This window comes from Citrus clementina, unplaced genomic scaffold, assembly GCF_000493195.1.
Source record: "Citrus clementina cultivar Clemenules unplaced genomic scaffold, Citrus_clementina_v1.0 scaffold_4, whole genome shotgun sequence".
NCBI lineage: Eukaryota > Viridiplantae > Streptophyta > Magnoliopsida > Sapindales > Rutaceae > Citrus > Citrus x clementina.
Window position 1 is genome coordinate 9,923,281 of NW_006262274.1, and position 10,958 is coordinate 9,934,238.

Below are 10,958 nucleotides of genomic sequence, written 5' to 3' on the forward strand. Positions count from 1 at the left end.
AGATGTATCCATTTGCGTTTGAGTTCTCGTCGGTATGTATTTTCTTCTATATGTGAAATGAATTTCTTATTATGTAACATATCCCATCATTAAACTTGAATGTGCTGGTGAAATGTTTTCTTTCTTTCCATTTTTCCCCCTTCTCTCTTCATTGTTTCATATCCTTTCCGGAGAAAACCAATTGTTGACTTTTCTGCTCTTTCGTATCCAGGCTTTTCTGGTGGATTTCTTGGACTGTGTGCTTTCTTGTCGCTTTGGAAACTTCTTGTGCAACAGGTAGTTTTACATTAATACAAGCAGTGGGTTGGATCATATTCCAATAAAAGCTGTGGTAACTGGCATGCATTTACTTCATCTGTTATGACTATTGGGATAACAACAGGACTTAGCCAGTAATTTGTCCTAAAGAGCTGCTTTTTTAAGTTCTCTCTCTTTTTCCTTTTCTATTGTTTTTCCTGCAGTGCGATGGTTTTACAGGCCCAGGGGCTTGGTCTTTTTGATTAAATCTTTATTTAAGGAAAATGAAAAGTTAAATGGATACAAGTCTGAGGTTCAAATCTTTTTTTTTTTTTAATTTTTCCCTTTCGAAGTAGAAAGGATGAGAAAAAAGTAGGAATTCTTGATGTGATTATTACATAGTGGAACCGTTATATTTAAAAGTATAATGGTCTTTTGTTTTTGTCAATTGAAAAAAAAAAAGAAAAATTACTGCAAAAGTTATAGAGTTGGAGAAGGATTAAGAGTATAAATGATACAATTTGTTCAGAAGGAAGCATTAACAAACTATACAGATAAATCTAAGTATAATGGATTAAAAGGTTGTATTTTAAGTTAGCTTGTAATTTTTGTTAAATTGACTTCATTATGTTTTTAGCTTGTCAGCATGGTTTGGATGTTTCTTTTACTTCATAAGTATGTTGTATAATCTCAGGAACTACTGGTCAAAGAGAAATTTTGCTACATTTCATCCCCTGAAGTTGCTATTTTATTAATGAACATGTATAACTGGTACAGGCATTCTTATGAATGATGTTTATATTTGCTGGTGCAAAATCAGCTTGTTTACTTATTTTTTCCAATTATATAATATTGTAGCTGTATGGAAACATGTACAAACAAATTGGAATGGAACAGTTTAACTCTCAAGGCACTGCTGAGAAAGTTTTTGAATTATCTGATTTGTTAGTCTTAATTTTCAGTGAAAATGAGAGACAGCAATGTGGTGTTGCTGAAGCATGTGGGTGCTTGTGGGCATATCTGGCTGATTTGCGTTCTTCGGCAGGAAGCTCTCATGTTCACTATAACCTCTTTTATGATCCGCTGAAACATAATGGTCCTCTTTTACCTCCGGCTGCAGCTTTAGCCCCAACTTTGTGGCCTCAATTCCATCTGCGCTGGGCTTGTCCCACCGAAGCCCAAACTGGGGAGCTTGAAGCACAATGTAGGGACATGGCTATAAAGTTCTCTGAACTGAAGAAGGTAAGGAAATTTTTCCTTATGTTCTACAGGTGCAATTTTGCGTTGTGCTAGACAATATGGATTTAGACAATTGGAAAATATGAATTTTTCCCTCCTTTCGGGTGATAGACAACAATAAAAGGTTGTTTTCTATTGGTTAATGGAACCCCTCACTTGTTCATATTATCCTAAATGACAATGAACTGACTGTCCTCGTCTTTTTTTTACTGTAATTAATTTATAGAGGGTTTGTAAATAGTATTGAGTCGATTAAAATTCCTGGCAGGCAAAAGAGTTAGCGGAAAAGAAAGCTAAAGAAACCATCATTGCTATGGAATCACAAACTGCAGAGTTAAGAAAGCAGAAGCAACTCAGGAGCAAGGCTGTGAATGTAGCCAATAGGGCCAGCAAGGAAAGTGAAGCCATAAATCGAGCCGTTCAATCATTAGGATGCAAGGTTCAATTTTCTAGCAGTGGTGATTGTACTGTTGACTTTGAAGGTGTTGATGCGAGATTTTGGTTACACTCTTCCTACGACCAGGATATCTGCTCGATCAACCTTACCTCGATCAAAATCTCTCCTCGTATGCTTTCTTCTCCAAGAATTCCTGCGTCCACATAAACAAGTCAGAGCACGCCGGTTGTTTTTCCGGCGTAAACCCTCCGACGCTCAAGTCAGATATGAAGGCTCTGGGAACGCTTGCCACAGATCTTATGGCTTTTTGGTAGTTTCTATTCTTTAGGATTTTCTTTATCTCTGTTATAATCTCAAAAATGCTAACCCTTTTACCTTCGTTGGCTACCTTTTTATAGGCCACTTCTGAGCTCGGGCCTCCCCTCCATTCGCGCTCGTTATCCTCCCACCTCTCGAACGTGGACTCCCCATTTCCGTAGTTGTGGGTGGTTGCGTGGCCTTCGTGCCTAGATTCTCGGATTGGAGAGCATGCCTCGCCAACCGTCATTGACCGGGTCTCCTCGAATCAACACTTAGCAGGAATACAGCAGGAATGGCTTTATGCTTCTTACAGGTAATTGGCCTCGTGGATGACGTGCTCGTGGATGAGCAGGATATTCCTGCTCCTGCTCCCCCGGATACCAGACTATTACGGGACACACCGGTTCGCAGAACTCTGCCATCAGATATCTGCTCATATATGCTCATCATGCCTGGTCTCGTCGACGTATTTCTCCCAAACATCGGTCCCCCAGTTTCTGGTGTTGGGTAATGTAGTGGACCAGCAGTAGAAACTTGACAGTACTTGCTCACGTGGGATTGGAAAAGGCTGCCAAGAGTCATATCGCATTTAATTGCGGACGAGGTGATATGGCAGAAATCTGCCCCTCTATTCGAATTTCAAACCAACGGTTACGAGGCCCTTGGGATTTGGTGCCGTTAAATGCTGGCAACCCAAGAGTCCGTCCCCATTAGGAAACCCAAATCCTCTCGAACGGCAAATTCATCATTCACTCCGTCTCCGTCTCCGTCTCTCCGGCAAAGAAGTTCCGGCATAAAGGCCTCCATCTCTGTCTTTCACCGACTGAACCATTACTTCAGGTATTTCTTCTATCTCCTTAGTCTCGGATAGTTGTAGATAATTTCTCTTCTCTTTTGTTTGGGTAGTAGTTGGTGGTGGTGTTGTGGTTAGAGCTTAGGGAATGTCGAAAGGCAAAGAGAAGGTCATTGAGGTTGACGACGATGAGTTGGACTTCCTGCCTAGTCTGCTCACCAATCCTGCTTTTGACCCCGGGATCCCCTTAGAGCCCATTAAATCTAGTGTTGGCACTAGCGCTAGGAGGACGTCCCCCCAAACAACCTCTTCGAGCGGAAATAGCGATGAAGAGGGGTCTTCTGGCTCGGAGAACACCCTGAGTGAGGGTCGAGGAGATGATTCTGGTGAGGTGTCCCCATTAGGAGCGTCGCCACCAGAAGGGCGGAGTACAGAAGGAGGTAGAGCCCTATCGCGGGACTACGCTATTGATTATATGACGTGAACGACCACGTTTGACGAGCTCGCTGACCTCCGGCTTAAGTATAGCATTCCTGGTGAAATACTTCTTAAGGTCCCAGGAAAGAAGGATACCCCTAGCAGGCCTCCTAGGGGATATGTTACCTTATTTTTGGAGAGTTTTAGGCACGGGCTGGGGTGTCCTTTGCAACCCTACTTTGCCTGGATTCTTAACGGGCTAAACCTAGCTCCTGGTCAGCTGAACCCCAATGGGTGGAGAGTGCTCTCTCGTCTGTTCATATTGTGGGACAGATGTTGCTAAAGCGAGCCCACGGTCAACGAGGTGAAGCACTTGTACCAGTTGAAAAGCAGCCCCAAAGACGCCGGCTGGTATTACTTCCAATCAAGTACCAAGACCAGGAACCCATAACCGATCTTCCTACTGGTGGTGGTGGGAATTGGAAGAAGAAGTTCTTTTTCGCAGGGGGTCCCTGGGGTCAAGTTGCACAGGTTGATGGGCAGGACTTCCGCGTCCCACCCCGTTTCGTGGTCCCAGGTTGCCTGCTCGTATTAGATGCCTTGTCTCCCTTGTTGTTTGCACTTTACTGGTTTGTCTCTAATCAAATGTTTGTTTGTGTTGCAGGTTCTTGGGGTGTTCACTTCCCCCTCCAACCTGATCAGCTCAAACGGGTCGAGGCTGTACTAGCCAACTCCTGCCCGAGTCGAGAACTGATAACTGTTTACAACTTGCTCAAGTCTCGCTTGGTACTCCCTGGCCATAAGATGGAGGATGCTGTGATTGGGGCTCTGAACAAGAAACGTTCTCGACCTCAAACCACGAAGAGGGACCACAACAAGGACGCCCCTTCTGCAAAGTGGGCCAACATCGTGCTGCAAGTCTCTCCCTTGAAGACTTTACCTCCTGCTCCTGCCAAAGAAGGGAAACTAGTGGAGCAGCCACGGATCCTGCTTCCTCTTCTCCTCTTGTCGGGCCTCGATCTCGCTTACCTGATAGCCGAGCAGAACACTTGGTCCCCTATCTCAATGAGTTATCTAAACTCATGAGCAAGAAGAACCTGGAGGACTTTGATGGCTGCACCTTGGGTGAGCTGGTGGGGGCCATGCAGTATAATGCTTTCCACCTCAGCTGCATGGCCACCTATTACAAGGCTAAGGTTGGCCGCTACGACCGGAAGATGAAGGAGGACATTCAATCGGCGACGACCAGAGCTGACGTTGCCGAGAAGAAAGCAGGGGAGCTTAATGTTGAGAACCTCAAGCTGATAGAGCAAGAATCTCTTGCTCAAGCAAAAGCCATTACCCTCGAGGAGGAGTTGACCAAGGTCAAGGAGGATCTTCAAAGGCAGAAGGCTATGTATGAGGCTCAGTTCGAATCTCTCTGCAATTCCCACCAGGCTCAGGTCGAGAACTTGGAGAGGGAGGCCGACAACCAGTATGACCAGGGACTTCGGCATTCCTATCGTTGCATCATGGCCGTCCTCGGGAAGCAGCACCCTGATCTGAAGATGGATGACCTTGCAGCTGGTGTTGCTCAACATATGGACGAAGAGGCGGCCAAGGAAGATGCCGAAGGGGTAGAGCCGATCGTGATTGAGGAGGAAAACTCTCCTCCTCGTGCAGTCCCTGCAAACATTGGCGAGGCGAGCACCCCTGCTGACGTTGGTGAGGCGAGCACCCCCCGGACGCAACTGGTGATACCCCCCCGCACCTGAGGAGGTCCAGCCAACCGATGCTGCTCGGCTTACTGATCGGCCATCTTCTTGATATATTTCTTGTATTGTAATGAACAATGTTTGTGAAGATTATCTCCTCTGTTAATTATTAAAAAATTAATAAAAATATTTTTGATTACTTTCTTGTGTTGTAATCATGAGTTATTTTTCGTTTGAGAATCTGCTCGTCTTCGTCTGGTTGAGCAGGTTCTGGCTTGGCATATGGTTTTGCCACATGCCTTAGAAACTTTTTCGATGCTTAGGGATTCTGCTCGCCTTCGCGCGGTCGAGCAGATCCTGGCACGCTTGGCTTCTGTCTCGCCGTAAAACAGGCTTTGAGACTTGGCGAGCCTTTGCATGCCTTAGAAATTTTTCGATGCTTGGGGATTCTGCTTGCCTTCGCGTGGTGGAGCAGATCCTGGCGCGCTTGGCTTCTGTCTCGTCGTAAAACAGGCTTTGAGACTTGGCGAGCCTTTGCATGCCTTAGAAAAATATTCCGATGCTTGAGGATTCTGCTCGCCTTCGCGTGGTCGATCAGATCCTGGCACGCTTGGCTTCTGTCTCGCCGTAAAACAGGCTTTGAGACTTGGCGAGCCTTTGCATGCCTTAGAAAATATTCCGATGCTTAGGGATTCTGCTCGCCTTCACGTGGTCGAGCCGATCCTGGCACACTTGGCTTCTGTCTCGCCATAAAACAAGCTTTGAGACTTGGCGAGCCTTTGCATGCCTTAGAAATTTTTCAATGCTTGGGGATTCTGCTCGCCTTCGCGTGGTCGAGCAGATCCTGGCACGCTTGGCTTCTGTCTCGCCGTAAAATAGGCTTTGAGACTTGGCGAGCCTTTGCATGCCTTAGAAAAATATTCCGATGCTTTGGGATTCTGCTCGCCTTCGCGTGGTCGAGCAGATCCTAGCACGCTTGGCTTCTGTCTCGCCATAAAACAGGCTTTGAGACTTGGCGAGCCTTTGCATGCCTTAGAAAAAATTCCGATGCTTGGGGATTCTGCTCGCCTTCGCGTGGTCGAGCAGATCCTGGCACGCTTGGCTTCTGTCTCGCCATAAAACAGGCTTTGAGACTTGGCGAGCCTTTGCATGCCTTAGAAAATATTCTGATGCTTGGGGATTCTGCTCGCCTTCGCGTGGTCGAGCAGATCCTGGCACGCTTGGCTTCTGTCTCGCCATGAAACAGGCTTTGAGACTTGGCGAGCCTTTGCATGCCTTAGAAAAAATTCCGATGCTTGGGGATTCTGCTCGCCTTCGCATGGTCGAGCAGATCCTGGCACGCTTGGCTTCTGTCTCGCCATAAAACAGGCTTTGAGACTTTTCGAGCCTTTGCATGCCCTAGAAATTTTTCCGATGCTTGGGGATTCTGCTCGCTTTCGCGTGGTCGAGCAGATCCTGGCACGCTTGGCTTCTGTCTCGCCATAAAACAGGTTTTGAGACTTGGCGAGCCTTCGCATGCCTTAGAAAATATTCCGATGCTTGGGGATTCTGCTCGCTTTCGCGTGGTCGAGCAGATCCTGGCACGCTTGGCTTCTGTCTCGCCATAAAATAGGCTTTGAGACTTGGCGAGCCTTTGCATGCCTTAGAAAATATTCTAATGCTTGGGGATTCTGCTCGCCTTCGCATGGTCGAGCAGATCCTGGCACGCTTGGCTTCTGTCTCGCCATAAAACAGGCTTTGAGACTTGGCGAGCCTTTACATGCCTTAGAAAAAATTCCGATGCTTGGGGATTCTGCTCGCCTTCGCATGGTCGAGCAGATCCTGGCACGCTTGGCTTCTGTCTCGCCATAAAACAGGCTTTGAGACTTTTCGAGCCTTTGCATGCCCTAGAAATTTTTCCGATGCTTGGGGATTCTGCTCGCTTTCGCGTGGTCGAGCAGATCCTGGCACGCTTGGCTTCTATCTCGCCATAAAACAGGTTTTGAGACTTGGCGAGCCTTCGCATGCCTTAGAAAATATTCCGATGCTTGGGGATTCTGCTCGCTTTCGCGTGGTCGAGCAGATCCTGGCACGCTTGGCTTCTGTCTCGCCATAAAATAGGCTTTGAGACTTGGCGAGCCTTTGCATGCCTTAGAAAATTTATCACAGTTTCAAGTGAATGAAATTCCTCGACGTTCCATTAATTGCAGGAGTTGAATTTACATGAACTTGCTTTGACATAAAACATAAAAAATAAAAGATAATGAGCACGAGTAGAAATAGCTTTCAAATGTGAACAAGTCTTACTGGAAGTATTTTTAGAGGTGTGCTGCGTTCCATGGGCGTTTCAACTCGTGGCCGTCCGTGCGAACCAGCTTGTAAGCTCCGGGTCCCACTATCTGCTTGACTCTATATGGCCCTTCCCAATTCGGTCCCAACACTCCTTGAGTTGAATCTTTGGTGCTCTGATTCACTCTTCTCAGTACCCAGTCTTCGACCCTGAATTGCTATACATTAACCTTTTGGTTATAATAACGAGTGACCCGTTGCTGGTAAGTGGCTGATCGACCAGCTGCTTGCTCCCTCTTTTCTGTTAGCAGATCAAGATTCAAACACATCTGCTCGTCGTTCTTTTGCTCATTGAAATGACCTATCCGGTGCGTGGTCGTTCCTATCTCAGCTGGTACGACCGCTTCATGTCCGAAAGCCAAGGCGAACGGTGTCTCCCCAGTTGCTGTTTTGTGGGTTGTTCTGTATGCCCATAACACACCTGACAGCTCATCAACCCATGCACCCTTTTTTGCTCCAAGCCTGGTTTTCAAAAGCCTCTTGATGGTCTTGTTGGCTGCTTCTACTTGTCCATTCGATTGAGGGTGAGCAGGCAAGCAATACTTCAACTCTATCCCGAGGTTCTAGAAGAAATCCCTGAAGCTGTGATTATCGAACTGCTTGCCATTATCCGTTACCAGGGCATAAGGGATCCCGTATCGACAGACCAGGTTTCTCCACACAAAGTCTGTTGTTTTCTTCTCTGTGATCCTGCTAAGGGCTTCTACCTCTATCCATTTCGTAAAGTAGTCTATAGCAACTATTGCATGTGTTGCTGCTCCTCGTCCCTTTGGCAGCGGTCCGATCAGATCAATTCCCCATTGACCAAATGGCCAAGGGGAGGCCATAGAGGTGAGCTTCTCTGGTGGTTGGTTGGAGAAACTTGCAAAACTCTGGCAACTTACACAGCTCCTGGTCTTCTCCTGTGCATCCTGGTGCATTGTCGGCCAGAAATATCCCTGCCTTAGAACCTTGTGGGCCAGGGACCTCCCACCAGAATGATTCCTGCAAATTCCTTCATGTACTTCTCTCAGTACGTAATTTGCGTCGTCCTCATCCAAACATCGAAGGAAAGGTAGTGTATATCCTCGCCGATACAGTACCCCATCAATCATCGTGTGTCTCGAGGCCTGGGCTTTAACCTTCTGAGCTCGCAGCTTATCTGGTGGTAATACCCCGTCTCTGAGGTATGAATTTATCGGGTCCATCCACGAGCATTTTTGTTCTATCCGCAGCACCCCCAAATTCTGCTCGATACTTGGGCTGGACTTCACCTCCAGCGGGACCGACTTTGGCATTTTTGGGTCGGCTACTGCTGCCATCCTGGCCAAAATATCTGCTCGACTATTCTGCTCCCTGAGGATTTGTACCACCTCCACCGCTTTGAATTTCCCTATCATCTGCCTGACTATCTTTAGGTACTACTCCATCTTCTCCTCTCTCGGTTGGAATCTCTCACTGACATGATTCGCAACCAGCAGGGAATCAATTCTGATCTTCACTCTATCTGCTCTCACGGCCTTAGCTAGTTCCAAACCTGCTATCAAGGCTTCATACTCTGCCTAGTTATTTGTTGCTGCGAATTCTAACTTTACACCATAAGAGATCTCCTCCCCCTTCAGGCCTTCCAATACAATCCCTGCTCCCCTGATGACCCATCTACAGACATTTGCCATACTTGAGCTTCGCCACTGTCTGTAACTACATCTCGTTGGTCAAAACATACTTCAAGCTCTGTGAATTCTGCTACGAAATCGGCCATTGCCTAAGCCTTTATGGCTGCTCGGGGTTTGTAGTCTATGTCGAACTCGCTCAGCTCTATAGCCCACTTGACGAGCCGACCAGAAGCATCTGGCTTGTGCAGAGTTTGACGCAATGGCTGGTTTGTTATTACCGAGACTAGGAATGCCTGAAAATATGGCCTTAACTTATGAGCAGCAACTACAAGGGCAAGTGCCCATTTCTCCAACAGTGGGTATCTGGTCTCAGCGTCGAGCAGGGCCTTGTTGGTGTAGTATATCGGATACTGAACTCCCTCTTCCTCTCTCACCAGAACAGAACTGGCGGCCCGATCCGATACCGCCAGATACAAAAATAACTTGTCCCCAACCCTCGGTGTGGATAGCAGAGGGGCTTGCTGTAAATACTGCTTCAAGTTCTGAAAGGCTTCCTCGCATTCCGGAGTCCACTCTATTTTCTTTCCCCTCCTTATCACTTGAAAGATGGTTAACACTTATCTGTAGCCTTGGATATGAACCGGCTCAATGCCGCCAACCTCCCCATAAGGCTCTGCATCTCCTTCAGGCTATGAGGAGACCTCATCTACACGATCGCCTGGATCTTCTCGAGATTTGCTTCGATCCCCCGATGACTCACCATGAATCCAAGGAACTTCCCCGACTCGACCCCAAAAGCACATTTTTCCGGGTTGAGCTTCATCTTATACTTCCTCAAAAGCCCGAATGTCTCCTCGAGGTGTCCGACATGTTCCTTCGGAATTTTCGACTTGGTTATCATGTCGTCCACGTACACCTCCATGGTTCTCCCGATCAATGGCTTAAAGACTTTGTTCACCAGCCTCTGGTATGTGGCCCCAGTGTTTTTAAGTCCAAATGGCATTACCCTGTAACAGAATAAACCCTGGTTAGTGATGAAAACCGTGCTCTCCTCATCTTGCTCGTGCATGCGGATCTGGTTGTTTCCCGAGAACGCATCCATGAAGCTAAGCAGACCGTGTCCAACCGTTGAATCTACTAGCTGATCGATCTTTGGTAAAGGAAAACTGTCTTTTGAGCACGCCTTATTAAGGTCTGTGAAATCCACACACATCCCCCACTTGCCATTTGCCTTCTATACCAACACCACATTCGATATCCACTCAGGGTAATTAACTTCCCGAATGAACCCTGCTCTCAAGAGCTTATCCACCTCGCCATTTATAGCCTCATACCTCTCCTGGTTGAAGCACCTCCTTTTCTGCCTTACTGCTCGAGCACCTTTCTTTATTGCCAGCTTATGGCATGCTACCTCAGGATCAATCCCTGGCATGTCTTTATGTGTCCAAGCAAACACATCTGCATAAGCCTGTAAGCATTTCACAAACTCTTGCTTCTGCTCTTCCTTAAGTCTCGACCCGATTCTGATCGTCTTTCCCGGATTCTCTGGTCCTAGGCTTACTGTCTCCAGCTCCTCTACATGTTCTTGTCTGCCATTCTTGTTTTCCACTCGGGTATCAAGGGATGTTATCTGCATTGCTTCCCTTGCTGCCGAGGAGTAGCAGCTTCTTGCGATTCTCTGGTCTCCTCGTACCACTCCAACTACCCCATTCACCCAGTACTTGAGAGCCATATAATGGTTGGACAGCACCGCTTTGCTCATCCTCAGAAATGGCTGGCCTAGGATCATCTGGTAAGGACCTTCCTCATCCACTACTACAAAGTACAGTATCATTGTCCTTTCTGTCGGGGAACTCCTAATCGTGATAGGCAGCTTGACCACGCCCAGAGGGACCAGTTTTCCCCTCCTCCAAACCCCTTCAAGGAGGTATTGGTGTAATCCAACTTCAGGTCTGCTA

The 10,958-nt window shown here is 47.1% G+C and overlaps 1 protein-coding gene across 1 annotated transcript in view; it reads left to right on the forward strand.

Annotated features, from left to right (window-relative positions):
* Positions 1 to 2: 2 nt before the first annotated feature.
* LOC112099066 (phosphatidylinositol-3-phosphatase myotubularin-1-like) overlaps positions 3 to 10,958 on the forward strand; it is a 14,264-nt gene continuing 3,308 nt past the window's right edge. The window contains exons 1-2 of the mRNA XM_024186170.1: positions 3 to 32; positions 212 to 276. Coding sequence (XP_024041938.1) covers positions 3 to 32; positions 212 to 276 — 95 coding nt within the window. The remainder of the gene's footprint in view (positions 33 to 211; positions 277 to 10,958) is intronic.